Source organism: Cygnus olor, chromosome 17 (assembly GCF_009769625.2).
Source record: "Cygnus olor isolate bCygOlo1 chromosome 17, bCygOlo1.pri.v2, whole genome shotgun sequence".
Taxonomy (NCBI): Eukaryota; Metazoa; Chordata; class Aves; order Anseriformes; family Anatidae; genus Cygnus; species Cygnus olor.
Genome location: NC_049185.1, coordinates 8,701,405 through 8,719,818, shown reverse-complemented (window position 1 = coordinate 8,719,818; position 18,414 = coordinate 8,701,405). Strand labels below are relative to the sequence as shown.

The following is an 18,414-nucleotide window of genomic DNA, read 5'->3' as shown; positions in this document are numbered from 1 at the left end:
AGCTGTGGAGGAAATGGTAAAACTGAGCCTTTTTTTTTTTTTTTTTAAATAGGACTCGAGAAGCTGGACAGTTCTAGAAGTCTCAAATATAACAAAACACAACAACATTGCTGGTCATCTGTATCCTAAAGGCAATTCCAACCCATCCCATAAAACATATTGATTGATTGATAGCACCCTACATGCTCACCAGTATTTGGAATTTTGACGGCTGTAACACAAGTGCTATTTTTACATTAATGAATGACATGACCTGAAAGTTGCATGCGCTTTGTGCTCTTTCTGTTGTTGCATTTTCACAGCCTCATTTATTTCCTATCAATAAAAAAATAAATAAAAAAAAAACACTCAAAATCTGACATTACAACACATGTAAATGTGAAGGAGCCAACTGTGCTTCCACACAAAAAGAAACTATCTTCAAGGAGAATCTGTAACCCCACTTTTCTTTGGAAACAAAAATTAAACTTTTGGTCTATTAATGATGGTATTCCTCTGGATCTGAAAACTTGGAGAAAAGTGTTGTTTCTATATTGAGATTGCCTATACAAATGCCATTCATTCTGTGAGGATTCCAATGAAATCAGCAGGGTTTATCCACATAATATTTATTTCTTATATAAATAGTTAATATTTACTGACACATTTGTGCAAGTGGCTCAATGAATCATCTCATCATCAAACACAAGCTTTTCTAAATTCTACTGACTTCAGGGTAAGTATGTTAATTTACACCAACTTAAGATCTGGTTATTAACCAAAAACCAGTGGTTGCATGTATGAGTTTCCTCCTCTGGCTGTGTTTAAACACAGAGTGATTCACTGCTGTTTCATCCCAACGTTAAAAAAACAAAAAGGATGCATGTAAGCTAGAAGTGACCAAACTCCTTTTGATTTATATTTCACGTTCATTAGTAACACAGGGTATAGAACTTAGAGGAAAAGTTACGCATGTTCACCATTGTCACTGTTGTCATCCACCAGAATGATCTCCTTAAGCAAGTGCGAGGGGGTGTGATTCACAACGCTGTGCACGGAGCGCAGGATGACAGACAGTGCCTCGTTGACAAAGATAAAGACCACGGAGATCTGGGGCAGGTCATCTGGGTAGGTCATCTGCTTGCACCTGAAAAGAAAAAAAAAAAAGAAGAATTAAAACCCAAGCAGCCAGTGGGAGGCAAAATACACTGAAGAATATCGTCTTATCCTCCACTGCTCTCCAGCATATAGACACTTGGAGACTTTCTTCGTTCTAACCGCAAAAGAAGATGGGGTAAAAGCTGAAAAGAAGCAACATAGCTAGGAGCAGCAAAGTTTCCATCAACCAAGTGAAAAGCAAAGTGTATGTGTACACACACAGATTTTTAAGGATCTCTATTGTGGAAGGTTAAAAGCATCTCTTGAAAAACAAAGGAGTATTAATGACTTTGCTCGAGAACATCCTGAAGAGGGCCCACAACACTATAGCTTGCCTGTGCTCCAAGGGCACCCATTAGAAAGTCTCCTGCTAACTTGTAATTAGACCTTGTACTTTTAAAACTAAGACCTACTCAAGCAACCTTTGCCTTTGCCCAGACAAAGAGCACCTGCCTCCTTCCTGATCCTGTAGCTTGTGCAGCAGTAACAAACGCACAGTGCTTGTTGAACAGACGTGCACCTCCTGAAACATTTGCACAATGAATCTGCTCCATCTATGATATCATCTTGGTATGCAGCTACTTCCCACTTATGCATGTTACCGAAGACCATGCTGAGAGGAAAAACTGAGGCCTGGAGAAGGGAGCTGGTAAAGTCACACAGCACAGTGCAGAATCTCTGCTTCCCGAGCCCCCCAGTCCATGCCCAACATATCACCACACCGCCTTATCCCAGTCCATGCCCCATGTATCACCATATCGCCTTATCCCAGTCCAAGCCCCACGTATCACCACACCGCCTTATCCCAGTCCATGCCCCATGTATCACCACACTGCCTTATCCCAGTCCATGCCCCACATATCACCACACTGCCTTATTGCAGTGGAATTCTCTCCCACTAGCAAAGAGGCTAACTTATTAAAAAATTACCTACATGTTCTCACAGTCAAAAGCCATTCCAAATTACCATAGAAATTACTGAACCTGCTCTCTAAAATACTGCTAATTGTATTACAGGGAATGATTTTTCCTGCTCTTATCAAACTTTCTGACCTCCTGCTCATTACCTTGGCATAACAATCATACTTCTCTCCACTACCAGCAGTCAGAAGGGTGGAGAGGGTGACAACTGCTTGACTGTTGGGTAACCTTTGGAAATCAGTTATGAATTCTAGTAAAGTGTGATTATTTGTAATTCCTTCTCATCCCAGCACCATTTGCACAGAGACATGAGTACCTGTCATCGATTACAGCGTTCCCATAGCTGCTTACCAACGGCTTGCTGGTGGCCTGCACCACACAGAGGACCACTGTGTAAAACTCCTGGCTAAACTGCATTCTTACACAATCTAAAAATACACCTAGAAGAAGGACAAAGATTTACAGGAGGTGTGAATGCTCCTTTTTGAATTTCTTTCTGAATGTGATTTTCCTCTTGACCACACCAACATATCAAAGAAGTCTATTAAGAATACTTCAGGAACATGAAAGAGCCATCAGCTAAAAGCATGGACCTTGCAAGATTTCCCCTGATGAGGGACATCTTTGATCTGACTGTAATTTGCTTCAGAGCCTCACTTCTATCAGCAGGACATAGCAAATTGCATGGCAGTAAATCAGGCTGGTAACCAAGGAGCGGGTGAGCTGCCAGTGGAAGCGAGGCAGAGGACAGAGCTCAGCCCAGGCCAAGTGTCCTGGTGGCGTTCTGCATGTGGGCTCGAAGCTGGCAGGGAAGAAGGGAAGCAAAGAAACCATGCAGCTGAAGTCTGGGGAAGGCAGGGAAGCTGTGAGGAGGAGGAGGAGGAAGTGCAGTGAGATTGAGAGTGCAGCCAAAGCAGCACTTGGAGAGAAGAGGGATGAGCAGAGGGAAGGTAAGATGAACACAGACATCAGAGGCAGAGAGGCATGTGCAGAAGGACTGAAGTATTCTGCCTAGGAAAAGACTGCGAACCACTGAAATAGCACAAGACCTCAGTGGTTCAGGCTGGGCTTCCTTTGTCTTCAGACCAAGACATTTTTGCTGAATCTTTCTGGAGTAAGAAGTATCTGTTTTCCTAGTAAGCAGAAAGGAAGACCTGGTGTGGATCCCCCGGCCATGCTGGATGCTTTTGCTACAAGGCTGTTTTGAGTTTGTTCTCTCTCCTGGGTGAAGTCACTCCTATCATTTCTCATGGCAGCCTTCCTTCTGTCTGTTCTCCCCTTCCTCTGTTAGCAGGACGTAGCTGAAACACTGGATTATGTTTTATTTGGAGTGCTCCAACCATCACATATTAGAGTATCTTGGGTAACACAGTTACAGCAAGAACATCCAGATGGGCCAAGGCAAACCTCAGGATTTAGCAGTGGATTAAAAGCTGTCATAGTTTATTACAGCAAGGATGAAGAACAGCAAAAGGAGCTATTCCCCTGAGTAAACTTTTCAAGCTGCAGCAGTGATTCAGGAGTTCATTTCCTGAAGACTTCAGTCAACCTTGAACTCCCAACTCCTAAAGTCACTTCAGAAAATGAGATGGATGTGCTGAGGCAGTCAGCAGAAAGTACTGGTCTCCTAACAAACACTTTTTATGATGTCTGAGACCACCAGCAATCCCAGTCAGAGGCCTTTCCTTAAAAATCACTGGGTGCTTAAGTGCTTTGCTGGATTGCTGCCCAAGCTCTTCCCAATGTATTTGGTAATTAGATCCCAGCCACAGCAATTTACAGTTAATACTTCCTTCATTCCAAGAAACTCTAACCAGCAGCTGACACTCAGAGCCAAACAGTGCCATTAGCAAGTCACACGCAGAGACGCTCTACCATCAACGCGCAGCCGTGCCCGCCGTACCCTTACAGCGCCTCTGCAGCTTCGCTCTGGCTGGGTGCTAACAACTGACACTGCAATGGAGAAGCCAGTCCCTTGTGCCTGCGTGCAGAGCTGAGAAAGTCAGAGTGTCAGGAGGAGGTGTGAAGTCAAGAAAAAAGTCATTCCAGAGATGTCCTGGGTGAAATGGGGGTGTTTAAGGCAGTGCTTCGAGGGGAGCCAGGGCTTGGCTGCCCCACTTGGGGAGCCCACAGCTGCACCACCCAGCCCAGCACCCTGCCAGGGAAGGGAGCGGGTGCTGCCTGCTCTTTATTTTTCTGTACTAGGCCTGATCACGTTATGAACTGTGGCTACTGAATGAGGAAGGACAATTACAGTACTGAAAGCCGAATTAACATCTGTCTAACATCTGACCTCATTAACATCTGTCTAACACTATTGATCTGGGGGAGAACTTAAGCATAAATTTAACCTATGTGTATCAGTTAACAGTGGTCTAAGTTGGCCAGGCATGGATCATGTTTAATATTACTGTGATCTTAAATTACTATTGTAAGCTGTCTCGGTGCACATGAGCAAAGGACTTCAGAGCTGCACAAGGAGCAGTGTCTCTCCAGGGCAGATGTCCATGCTGTAGAGAAACACACCACTGCATAGGTTTAGGACTAGAGATTCCAAGAAAAGGCTGATGATGCCACAGCCAATCATTTCCATGGACCAGCCAAGGATGGATTAGACCTGATATGTGACAAAGCCCTTCAAGCACCTTTCGTACAACACACTAAGCATCAAACCGGAGACATCCTGCGGTTGTCTTGGGAAGAGTCTTTGAGAGTTCTTGCTCTACATTGCCTACCGCAGAGCCTGGCTAGAAACCCAGAGGTATTTCCTTTGCACATGACAGAGAGCTTGATGTCAGATCATTTTCCTCTACCCTGGAGAAGATTTTTCACTCATTCTTTCCCTTGCATTGAACCAGTTCCTTAAATGAACATTTTTGAGCCAGCCCCCTGAGCCCAACTGTGAGCACTGTCTATGCAGGCACAAGAGCAAAGAGTACAAGAGTGAAGGCTTCAGTTGGCAGACCAGAACCTTGGAAAAAAAATCAAGTACTAACACAGAAAAGGTCACAGATAGAAACTGGGACAATGAGAAAACAAAAGCTTTTCAGCTGAACATCAGCCTGCTTATGACAGCTCTGTGAGCTTGTAGGCAGAAAAGGAAAAGAAAATTCATTTTCTTTAAACCTTCATTCCACAACTGTTGTATTTCTTCTACTTGCATCCAGTCCAACAGAAAAACGTGACCTCTCTTTATCAGCAGGTCTTACAGTCCGCTCGAGTTGCACTATTTTTTGTAAACAGCTGATACTACTGCTGTGCTGGTAGTTCAGGGGATTACCAAGGAAAGGAAATATTTCCTTCTCTCTTTCTCCTGCTTTCTCTCTTTTCTGCATACGTGCTAATATCAAAAATGAGTTTTGCTTGTAGACCTTAATATACTGAGTTTAGAAATGGATTAGGCAATACATTTAGAGATTTCTGAGAGCTTTACCTTTCAGGAAGAAATGCAAACAAAACTAAAGCTGCATCATGAATCTTAAAGTATTTAATACACGACATGTTTTTCCAATGAACCACTGGGATGGAGAGGACTGTGGGTTTCCCTTCTTCACAAACTTGACTGGGCACGCAGAACTTCCTCTGCAGTCCCAGCACAAAAGAGCCCCGACATGCTCCATGCCTTGAAAGCTGCAGAATGGTCTGTGTTCATGTTTTAAAGGCACAGCAGGGGAAGAAGAAGGAAGGAAGTTTCATTTTTTTTTTCTCCAGAAATCTGCTGAGCTTTTGCAGCTAATGCTAGATGTATTAGTAACTTTCCAGATGCAGAAAAAAGCTATCATTACTTTTTTTGTTCTGCACTGGCAAAACAGTGAAAATGTGACAAGTTACAAATATCTCCTTTCCCAGCATGAGACCGAAGTGCTGACCAGTCCATGGCAAAAAGCAATGACAGGCTACAAAAGTGATTAGCTTCATGGATCGTGAATCTGTCAGGCAGAGGGCTCCAACTCCTTCCTAATTAATTCTCCTTCTCAACAGAAGGCGTTAACTGTGCAACAACATAACACTCTTTCTACTGAGGATGGATTTTCCTCCTCTATCTGAAAGGAAAAAAAAAGAATCAGTAAATAGCTGAGTTTGAGACCTGCTCTTTCTTTCTCTTCCTGTTTTGCAGCTCAAGGATGGCATTCTGTAAGAATCAAGTAATGAAAAGACAACTGAACGAGAGAGCACAGGGCTCTGATACTCTGCATATCTCGAGAGAAGAGGACCACTGTATTTACAAGTCAGGTAAAAGGAGAAGCACATTGGCTTTCAGAAAAAGCCGCAAAAATCTGGTCAGGTGATACCTTTTCACTATGGCTATGCCCTCTTAGTGTTCCCTTTACAGAATGGCCCTCACTTTGATTTATCATACAGAAGAAAAATCAACTTCTCCTTTTTCCTGAATTTATTTGGGGAAGTGCAGATACAAGATATGATGCAATTCTGCTTGGTGCTGTGAGCTTGTTAGTCTAGGCAGCTCCATAAAGCCGTCAACACTGATGAACAAAGGGTTTGGGAAGAGAATGTTTTTCCTCCCTTGAGTGACAGCTAAATAAATTGAGATAGTTTTCCCTCCACCTCTGCAAGCACTATGACACTCCTGTCAGTATTTGGACATTTGGCTTTAACAGACTTCCCGTATCCATCAATTTTTAGGGTGCTCCTTAACTGTTCTTCAGTACAAACTATGTCTTTTCCTCATTCCACAGTATTTCAGAGCTTCATATTAAAAGGCAGTCAAGGCAAGTCAATTAAAATAGTCTGTCTGGTCCACAGTGATATCAATGGTCATTTTCAGGGTAACAATAAACATAGATCTTAAATCTACTCTGTGCTCCAAGAATTCCCAGCAGCTCTTTTCTCATGCCTCTTTGATGCATTTTTCCTCATTCTGCACCCAAAAGGCTAACAAAAAAATTACCCACATTTCATCAGGAAATTCATCAGGAAAAAAACTTCAGGCTGAACCCTTGCTTCTGTGCTAATCTCAAACACTTCCTGTGTCAATGAATTGCTTCCCTTAATATTCATCAGAAACAAATCATGGAAAAAAAAGTAACATCATATTTTCTATTGCTTGTACGCTAGTTCTTACCAACCACTCTCTGAAGCTCACTTGTCTTTGCTGTGGTGGGAACTGATTTGTTCAGACCAATCGCAGCTTTACAGTAACTTGTGCAGAACTTTAACAAAAAGTGTTTTAACAGGTATCAGGTTCCTAAACGTAACCCGAGAGAAGCCTTGGGAACTGCCAATAAATGACTGATGGGCAAATCTATATGCACAGTTACCAAATGCAGCATGAAGATGGCCCCACTTACAGAGACTCCTAACCCTCACATTCAGGATTGTTAGACTCCTCAAAAGTAGCTGCCACATGCATAAAATAAGAGTCCCTGTATTTCAGTGAGATATTTCTGGCTTTCCCCATGCAAATAATGCCATAAACATTCCATCATGTCTAATAATATCAATTTATACATACAAACACGCTAAAACTAGTTTCAATGGGTTTTAAAACAAGCACTCTTATTGACGCAAAAATGGCTAAACTCTCATGGTCACGTCCTTCTGTTGTATTTTCCTTTTTTTTTTTTTTTTTGGTAACTTAACTTGAGTCACTAATATGTTTTGAAATACCATCTGTAAGAAATTTCCAGTCTATCCCCCAGTGTGCCCATTCAGATCTGCCCGTGGCTGGATGCACACTGCATCACAAAGCATTAGCCTGACTGGAAATTAATGGAGAAGCTGAAATCTGCTTTCAAATGCTCTTCAGAAATCCCCAGAGAAAATGTATCCCCCATGTGACTTTATTTTTAATGGTACTAGACTTGCATTTAAGAAAGATCCCAACTAAATTTCAAGCAACATGTATTCTGCTTAATTTTAGGTGATTTATTAGACATTAATAGCTTGTTTAGATTTGTCAAGTGGTACTCAAGATTTCTGAAAGATTCTGGCCCTTGTTCCAACTGGATTTTTTTACCTTGCATCCTTTAAAAATAGAAACTAGACAAGAGATGTCCACACAATGGTGGTCTTACAAAGTTTTGCTTTGAGATTGGGGATACTAAATAAAGGCAAAACCAAAGGAATTTTGCCAATTTGCCAATAACAGTTCTTTAATTCAAAGTTCTTACCAGCAAAATATATTCAGAAAATACTACCTTTTGCACAACTTTTTTGAACTTGATTCTGGAAACTACACTTTCTATATGGGAGAGAGAAAATACTCTCATCTCAGTACTTTGCCAAAAGTACAACCTCATATTTCAAATAGAGAAGGTTTACAAAAAGCTACTCAAGAAGCCAGAAAATGTTTTCTAGGGTGCATTCACAAAATTAGCTTCTACCTCGTGGCACCACTTCCTGTTTGTGCCATCAAGGGTCATTACTCCCAAGCCAGCAATGTGGAGTCAGCTCTTCAGCTGCATTTCTGATAGCCCCAAAATGGACTACACGTCTTAAGATACCATCTCCTACAGTAATGTCTCACCCATCACAATTCAAGTTCACTCTAGATGAAGAAAATAACTAGTGGAGAAGGAATAATTTTCAATAAATAACATATAAGAGTAAACTCACCATTTTCTATTTGCACAGAGCGGTTTGCCATATCCTTGAAGCTATTTGTTATTCAGATAATGATATGTAAATACAGAAAGTTATCCTTGACTATTAAAAAACTACTGCAAGTATTTAATATTAAAAATTCAGGGTACTTTTATTTAACTTTGATTATCTCAATCCCTCAGCTGGCGCTCTTGGTGCTGGACAGAGGCTGAGTATCACTGTTATCTAGAAATGTAGGTCAATAAAAAAGAGTTTTCAAGGTAACTGCTGCATAGCTCTTCACAGATTTCATTACAGGTTTGCTGTCACATTGCAGGGTGGTGGTAAGGAGGAGGATAGAGGAATGCAATCATTTTCCGCTATTACTTCAGCTAACAATGTTTTTTATGGTCTCGGGAGGACATACAACAACGTTTGGCAAACAATCTTTTCTTTAATGGGCTCCGGTGTCTTTCACAGGAGACCAGTTTTAATCTCTGGTCATATCCAGTTACGCAGCTGAATGTTTCTTCCTACCTATGTACAAATACAGGGTGGTTGGAGGAGTAAACCACCAAACAGGAGGTCAGACATAAACTGCGGTAACCCATCCCTTCACTGTCTGCTGAAAAAGTAATGAGAAGCTCTTAATGCTGCCCCGTCCCAGCAGCTGCAAGGCGGGTCGTGGCCCCAGTAATCCCAGCGCTCGGCGTGCTGAGGTGATGCAGAAGCCTATTGGACTAAAAAGCAACAGCCTTGAAATGTTTCAACTGTAGTCACGGGGTTTTTCCTCTTGCTTTTAATGGATCAGTTTCTGCCAGAGTGAAAACAGAGCAAGTTTATGGTATGTGGGAAGAATTATAGTTCTAACACAGCAGTGTTCCAAGAACAAATGCATAAAGAACATTGATTTAGCACTGAAAATGGGAGTATTAAATCCATGATGTTTAGATGCTTTATATGAGATCAAGCAGAGAACCTGGCAGTAGGAGCAGCGTGTTTATGAAAAGGCATGTCTCAGAGTCAAGCAGAGAGGACAAATGAAGGTGCATGCGCTGCAGGGATTTCCTTTGGTAGACAGGGGTAGGAAACGGCCCGACAAAGCCTCTTTAACAACAGTTGATGGAGCACACCTGAAGATCTCAGTGGACTTTGGGTCAGAACTCTGCAGAATAAACCATTGGGCAAACATAGCTCTGTGAAAACCTAACAGCAGTCAGATCCCAAAGTGCTGATGGGACATTTACATCCTTCTCAGTGATACTCGCAGGATGGTTCCTTGCATGTTATAACTACTTTGCAAAATGTCCTATCCAAACAGAGCAGTTAAGCATGTCTTAACTTTACCAGGGTTACTCATACACTTAGAACATATTTAAGTGCTTCATTGGACTGGAGCCTAATTGCACTTTTACAGCTTTTGTTTAAATTAGAGGCTAGCTAGAGGTGAAGAGCACAGTATTGAACAATTTCACGCGTTTAGAAGTTAAATGTTAACAAGTTTCTTACCTTCTAATTATTTCAGGCACTTCAGAAAACTTGAATTTTAATTTAATTTTAGTTACATTTAGAAATAAAAACATTTCTTTAAAAATACAGCAACATTTTCTGTCTAGCGTGAAGCTAATATCTAGGGCACACACTTTATAGCACTAAAACAGTTCAACATATAGAGATTTTTTATATTTATGAGCTCTTATCCTGATTCAGAAAAAACAGGCCAGCATGTGATTTCTTTTCACTCAGGTTGACAGAAATTAAACACATGTCCTAGACCAGGCAAGATACTCAAGTGTGATTTTGAATTTGAGCAGGCCAGGATCATACATGAGTATCTTCTTGGTTCCACAAAGTTCTATGGGCTTTGTAGCATGTCAGTATTGTCCTGGTTTGGTTTCAGCTGGGATGGAGTTCATTTTCCTCCTGGTATAGTGCTGTGTTTTGGATTTAGGATGAGAATAATGCTGATAGCACACTGATGTTTTGGCTCACCCCATCCTAGTGTGCATGTGTAGGGGGGCGTGAATGGCTGGGTGGTGCTCAGCTGCCTGCCAGGTTAAACCACCACAAGTATTCACACACTGCTCCTGCCCAAATCTGTCTGCTTAGAACAGATTTCCTTTTTTACTCTGTGCTGTCTGGTGGTTTTTCCTGCTTCCTATAGGCCAATAGATATTTTAAAGTCACACCCTCAGTGTTTGAGGATTTGAATTAGTTTGCCATCAGAGAGAGACCTAGAACTAAGTGCTCTGCAGTGGAAGAACAGATCATTTCCGTTAACCACCCGCCCAGCAGACTGAAGCTGTATTCACAACCATGCCCTTCTTCATCCCTTATCTATAGACAGACACGTTCAACTTGTTTCATCCAGACTATTTGCTCAAGCCTTTTCGTAGAGAAACTTTCCCCGCACGACTCGCAGATTCCCTGATCTGTCAGGCAAAGGAGCTGAGTGCTCCTCTCCGAGCAAACAGAACACAAATTCCCCGCCTCTTGGGTACACTTGGGTTAATAACACCACGGCAATAAGCCACCGAACTAGCTGTAGGTCATGTATTTATTTCCAGGCAGTGAAGAAAATACAGGAGCAAAGCTTCAATGTCATTTTTATCTTGAGTTTAATGTAAACTGCACCATGACCCTCTGGGAGAACTGCGTCCTAATGAAACATCCATGGAGGAGATGAAAGCTTGCTCCGGCTGCTGAATGAGACAACTGTTCACTTTGTGGATAGAAATAACTAAAATTTATGCCTTTCCTTTGGAATTTTAGGGGTACAGACTAACTTAGCAACAGCACCCAAGGGTATTTTAGTGTATTGTTTTAATTATTATTGCCACTATTAATATTATTTTACCATTAGTCAAGTCTGAACTACCATCTCTGCCAGGAAGGTATGTTTCATACTACCCTAGAGGCTAGCCCAGTGCTAGGTCATTTTGAAGACAAAATACATAAATGCAGACTAACAAAAGTCTGGAAGCATAGAATAAATAATACACTCATCCCTTGGAGCAAAGAAGCAAATAAACTAATTAAGAAACTAGTTGACAATCCAGAGGCATCTCGCACAGGTAAAATGCAGCTCCATGGGGTTTCATTTCTAGGAGCTGAGAGACAGAGAGCTTTCTGCATAAGCAATACACAATTAGATGAAATCTCCTGTAATTTAAAGTTGTCTAATGCCTCATTGATAAATCCCACCACACGCACTCACTAAAAATTGTGGGAGCACCGCTTAGACCGAGGGAATTTGGATTTTGCTTGATGTCTGCATAGCAATTGTCCTCATTTTCTCTGTTTAATCCAGACATATTAGGAGAGAGATGTCTTTCTGCATGGTAGCCAGCTCTGCTGTTCTCCTCCACTGAATGGCTTCTTGTTATTGCTTAAGTGATCCCTACATGATGTATTGACTACATTATAATTCTCTGCAGAAAACAGAGAATAATGTTGCCTCCTCTTCTCCCACTACCCTTAACCTTCTGCTGAGCAAGGGCCTCCCAGCTTTCTTTCTGGGGAGGGGAGATAAGAAACATTGATTTGCAGCATATTCCAAATGTTATTTTCACTTATATAATAACGTATATACCAAAGTTTGTCACAGTAAGACACAGAAGATTCTTACCTTTAGAAATTGCAACCCATACCAACTTTCTTGGCAAAGAGGAACTTTGCCTCCAATACTCATTAATTACAAACTTGGGCTACTCATCTTTCTAAGACAGAGCATTTACTTGCACACTAAATGAAAAAGATGATATACTAGGCACACAGAGAATGCTCTTCTTGTCCCCAGTAACCCTGCCTTTACCATACTTCAGCTTGTTAAAGTACCATCAGAAGCTTTGTGTGAAAAATTAAATTTCCCAGTTGAGTTTCCCCAGCGCTCACAAGGCTGTTCCTCCCAACGCACAAAATTGTCAAGAACCACAGATATCAGGAATCTGATTTTACACCACATTTCACACACTGATCTCCTTCCCTTATACACTTACACAGAGAGTGGATTTTCTGAGCCTTAGGAACCTATACTGCAAACTGCCTACTCCACAAGGGTCATTTATATACTCCTAGGCAGCCAGAAAACAGAGATGACCGAGATCAGCCTGGTGCTGGCTTTACAAAAGGGGCGTCGAGGCACAGGCCTGGGGCTCCTGCTCCTCAGGGCTTGCACCACATTTCAGGAGAAGTGTCCAGGAGGGGACTTTGAACTGCTGCAGGATTTCTTGTAGCCCAAAGGATGCAGGTCAGAATGGCATATTTCCAGCTGAGCAATAGTTTCTTACTGTGATAGCCAGTTGGTTTGGTAGAAGTTGAGGGAAAAGTGCACAGACTGCATTGGAAGTGCCTATTAGACCTCCACCTGGCAAGGTGACCTGGTTTGACTCTGGTTTGTTTTTGAGACCATAGCATAAAGTTTAGGGGTAATACAACAGAAGACAAGATTTTTTCAGAAAGCTAGAGAAACAGAGAATAGAGCCCCCATACTTCAACATCATAAAACTATCGAACACCTCAAGTGGCAGGTGCTGTTTCAGAGAAACAAAACCTTGGAAAGCACCTACATCAAGAGAATCAAGACGGGGAGCTTACATTTGCTAGACTGTGACAGCCCAGTACTTCTGGCAAAGGCTAGTTTTAAGAGTCTCTCATTTTTATTAGCACTAAATTCGCTCAAAACAAGAGACATGGGCAAAACAAGAAGTGACACTATTAAAATGAAACACAGCATCAACTCGGAGTCCACAGTTCAGTTTTATTTCAGATGAAGAGTAAATTGTCTGACATTTTGGCCTGTTCGTGTTTTTATCGCAAAGACACAAACAACAACTAAAAAACCTTTATGTTATTTGACCTGAAACCTTGACTTTTTTATACTGCGAAACCCATCCAACTAAAACAAGTACCAAAATCAGCTAATTTTTAATGTTACATCAGGAAGGCAGTTGGAGATAATACATACTTCTTACTGTCAGCTGAACTAAATTTGCACATTTTAAGCTAGGAAAGGGGAACAACTTCACCTAAAGACATGGGAAGAACTTCTTCGAAGCTGTAAGAATACCAGGTATAGTATAACAGAGATGCAGGTAAGATGACATAAAAGGAAAAAATAATAATAATACAGCCCTGAATTCATTGCCTGGCTTGTTCTGTTACCTCTTTTTATCCTGTAATGTAATACCAGGGAATGTAACACAACATGACAGTTCAGAAATTTACAGGAATATCCTTTTCTCCCCGGCACTGATAGCGCGCAGCCAACAGCCACAGGCTCAGGGGAGGGAAATGAAAAACTCTACACTGCCAACCCACAACTACAGACGGCTGCAAGTCACTGCTGGACCTCAGTAGTGCTTCCGCATCACAGATACATACACAATTTGAGGACGGCACCCCCACAATTACTCTTCTTAAGGGGAAAATACTCCTGCTATGAAAATATTGTCACTCTCAAGTTCAGAAAATTAGTACACTCTCTTAGTACACTCTTAAACTGTGTTTAAGGCACCTGTAAGGGCGTGGGTCACATGAGACACATTTAGTTTATGTTCTGTAAGAAACACTGAGGATGTAAAGCATATTCTTGGTCATCTTTTCTGTTCCTCCTAGCTGAAAAGCATGCTGCCTCCAGCCTTATGCTGCGTCGGGACCTTGTCAGCTTGCCCACGCTGGAAGGTCATTCTTCAACATGTGTTACTCATACAGAAATTCCCTCTTGTTTCTTTATGCCTTGGAGTTGTTAACATTTTGTACCAGACTTACTTGGAACTCCATTTAAACTGACTGTCCTAGGTTCCTGAGGGAGAGGCCTTCAGAGGACGTTACATACTACACATCTACGGCAATGCTTCCATGTCTTCTCCTCCTCCACTGAATATAAAGGCAGCCTAGTTGACCACTTTAAATTATATGTCTAATTTTTAGTCAGTGTTATGCAACCCACCTTAGGTAAGCTATTCATGTATTCAGAAGTACTTTCTGGTGCAGACAAATTGCAGGGAATGGCTTCCAGTCTTACTGCATTCAAACACCACATTGCAATCAGTTATTTTTCATGCTCCCTAGTTAATCAAATTCAGCCTCCACTAAATCTTCATTTATTAATGCTGACAGTCATGCAGAACTCGTCTTCAACAATTAATATACACAAAGACACTGCAAAAATGTAACAAGAGGAAAATTACTGCATTTGAATGTAAGATGAATTTTTGGAAAAGGTTGTTCATCTTCATGATTCTGTTTAATTTAGACCTGCTAGTCCTCCTTTCATTATCCAATGGACTAGTGTTAATAATCAAGATCTATGTTGCACGCCTTGTGGTATAATTAAAGTCACTACTAAATTGGAAAGCCCAACTAGTACTAAACAAAAGGGAATCAATAATGCACCTGATGGGAAAAGCCAGAGAAAACTTCTACTGCATATCAGAAATAACTGCGAGATATTGCCACGTGTCCAGTGCTGCTAGCATGGACACAGAACGGAGTCCGGCTCTGCTTAGGAGCCATGCCCTGCAGAAAACTCTGGTACCCTGGGGGGTCACCCACCCTTATGAACAGCAGAGCAGAAAGCTGAGCATTACTTTAGTGCAGTCTGGGCACTCTCATGGTCCTACTGCATGGTCATGCCCTACTGCAAAAGGCAGTACGAGATCAAGCAAAGGCAATCTGAGAACCATCCCGATGATCAGCTGGCCTCAAACACTGGTTAGAAAGTTACTCAGTGATTTTTTTTATTATTATTGGAAAATGTGGTCATAGTGTTAGTTTCATCCTCAGGCAGTCTTCTCGTTGGAGAAATTCAATAGCTAATTGAATATTCAAAGACCTAATTGTAACTTGAGGTGCTGGAGACAAAGTTTTAAGTCCACATTCCAATTAATGTATCATTATATTCATGCTCCAAGAGAGGCTGGGAGAAGACTTACAGTACCTTTATAAACAGAGTCAAATCACGAATACGGGTCTCAGCGAGGGCTACATAGTCAGAGTACAATTGCAGGGCACTGGGTGTAAAGTGCAGGGTCTGGCTGGTAGTATCTGTGGTTCACAGGGAGTTCCCTTTCCCGCCAAAGGAGCAAGTGATTTTCCCATTCCTTTGTGGGCTTGCACAGTTCCAGCCTCAGCCCTTTGCGGCCAAGTAGGAAACATCTCAAAATGCAGCGATAAGCCTTTGGCATAGAGAGGGATACACAAATAAGCACAACTGGCCCTGAGGCAGCAGTATGAGCAAATTTAGGTTGTCAGCTGATATCCCAAATGAGCTGAGTCAGAACTACAGCACTGAACGCTGTGCAGTAGCTGGTCAGAGCCCAGCTCTTTGCAGAGAAAGCAGCACCGGGATTTACTTGGGGCACACCAGTCCCTGCTGCTCTTGGGCACAACGGAAAGCCCGAAAGTCAGCTCCACCTGGAGCACCCCTCCTGGAAGCTGCAGTGCCGGCTGTGCATGCAGGGCAGCGTGTGTGCAAGGGTGCCTGGGCTCTTTGCAGGGACTCAGCCCGAGGAAAACATCCAACCCGTGCAACTTGGCAGGGCTGGCTGAGGTCCGTATAAAGTCCCAGAGCGCACACACACACATGCTCCCTTTGCTCTGTTCAAAATTCACATCTGGACATTGATTTGGGATCTAATTAAAACCCTTCCGTTAGTTTCATCTCTTATACAATTTTCCTCCAGTAAATGAGCCCAAGCTGCTGCCCAGAGATAATTCTGGCCACTCCGTTTTCTATGTCTGTTTTTCCCTTTCTTTGCTTAAACTTCATAAATGCAAGCAGAATGGGTAAAATGGACTTTTCAGAATTTTAAGAGGGTTTTTTAGATATATTAGCAAAGGGTGCAAAAAAATAACCCAAAGTTGAAAAGTTTCCCATTAAAAAAGAAGCCTCACTTAAATTAAAATACTCTTCTGCCTACACTGTGATTGTGAAACACCAAGCTGAAAAAAGGAAATGTTTAATTTCAACTACTGTTTCACTTCACTTCAACCTGATATTAGTCTGAAAGTGTTGGTAGAGAATATTGATAGAAAAGTCATTGTTTTAAAACTAAATTTTTCATGGGAATCTAAATGTGTAATTGGTCCAAACAATTTTGTAAATTCATCATTTATAGAAGATGTTCAGCCTGATATAGAATATTTGCAGGTTTTGTGTGTTTTAAGTTGCCATTTTCTGCTAATCAGAAATTCTGGTTCCTGAACAGCTATGGATCTGTTCCAATTCAAATGTTTCTTGCAAAGGGGCCCATTACATCGCGCTCTGGTTAATCTGGGAAGAATCCTAAAGGTCTGTTTTAATTTGGAGATTCTTCTGTCATTTCTCTAAGCAGCGCGAAGAACACCCAGTGTCCCCAGAGGATTTGAAAAGTGGGTCATGAGGCAGAGAAAGCTGCAGAGGTGGAGAAAATCAAACAGCACCAGGTCTAGCCCTCTCCAATCCACTGATCCAGAAGCTGATGCTCTTCGAAAGCCATCTGCCTCCCTGCCCTGCTCCTGCAGGGCTGTCCAACACGGACAGGCAGAGGAGCTGCCCGCTCCAGCAGCCTCGAGCAGGGGCCATGGCACCAGACCGCTGCTCCTGCCCTCACAACAGAGAGCTTGCAAACGCACATGTGATGTGGCTCAAGAGCTGCTGACGGATGCCGCAAAAATCACAGCGAGCCCACAGACCTCTACGAGCCTGAAGAAAGGGTCAAAATTTATGGGGAGCTCCCTGCACCCTCCAAAGGCTTGAGCTCCCCAGCCACTGACGGGCAATCTCGTACAGAAAGGCTGCTTTCTAGCGACTGGCCTTGGACGAGCTACTGTTATTAAACCCTTGAATGAACAAATCAGATGTCTATTTACTAAGTCTGCCCCCTTGATAGCACTATTCGATCAATTCCAGAATCCTTTCTGATTGGTAATTAAAAAAGCTTTTCCTTAGTTATAGTGTGGAGTGAACCGTTAATTACACTTCAGAGCATCAGAGATGCAATCCCTTTGCTATTGTGAAATGTCTATAGCAAGCTACAGAAATGCTCGCCTCTATACAAGAGCTGAATAAATGAACGTAATTTCCTCAAGACCTGGATTCCTCTGCTTTTTACGGCTAAAGACTTGAGTTGCCTCAGCATTAATAAGTTTGTTCTTTAGGGCTGAATTTTCTCAGTACAAACATCCATGACCATAACACAAAGAAATATTTTCTTTGGCTGATAGAGCCAGCAGACTGAATCCATATATCGGTATTATTATCAGCACTGAACTGCCACAATGCACTCGGCATCAAGTTGCACAGAAAAGATCAGTTAAATTAAAGATCTTCACCAAGCGGCGACAATTTCTTGTAAAAGCCAATTTAGCCCTTATGGAAGCTCCAGGATCACATTAACTTTTCTCAGAAGTATGCATAATGCATCCCAGCAAGTGGTTTTGACAAGTGCATGTGTGTGTATGTGTGGATGTGGCCTGCATGCAGACAACCCCCAAAAGTTATTTAAATTGCAAAGTCAAGTGTTAGAAAGTTAGAGAATGCCAGATTTACAGGTGTTCAACCTGCTTAATTCAACCTCTTGCAATCCAGCCCATGCACTAAAAAGAACAGGGGAATTGAGGTTAACGTGAGAAAAGATGGTTACATCTGAAACATCTGGTTATCTGACACTTCCCAGTTTTCCAGGGTGCCACATTGCAAAATAAACAGTGTTGGAAATTTTGGGGGGCTTTCCCCTGGACTTTGGATGAAATCCTGTAGGGTTTTATAGGTAAAAGGATGGCTGCAGCTATTCCTGGAGCCTGTTATACCAAATCAGCACACCCCAGCTA

At 42.0% G+C, this 18,414-nt stretch overlaps 1 protein-coding gene across 4 annotated transcripts in view; it reads right to left on the bottom strand.

The window, feature by feature from the left end:
• Positions 1-18,414, bottom strand: part of GALNT9 (polypeptide N-acetylgalactosaminyltransferase 9) — a 233,761-nt gene that overhangs the window by 92,885 nt on the left and 122,462 nt on the right. For all 4 annotated transcript variants that reach the window (XM_040577107.1, XM_040577108.1, XM_040577106.1 and 1 more), the window contains one exon: positions 960-1,126. In XM_040577107.1, coding sequence (XP_040433041.1) covers positions 960-1,126 — 167 coding nt within the window. The remainder of the gene's footprint in view (positions 1-959; positions 1,127-18,414) is intronic.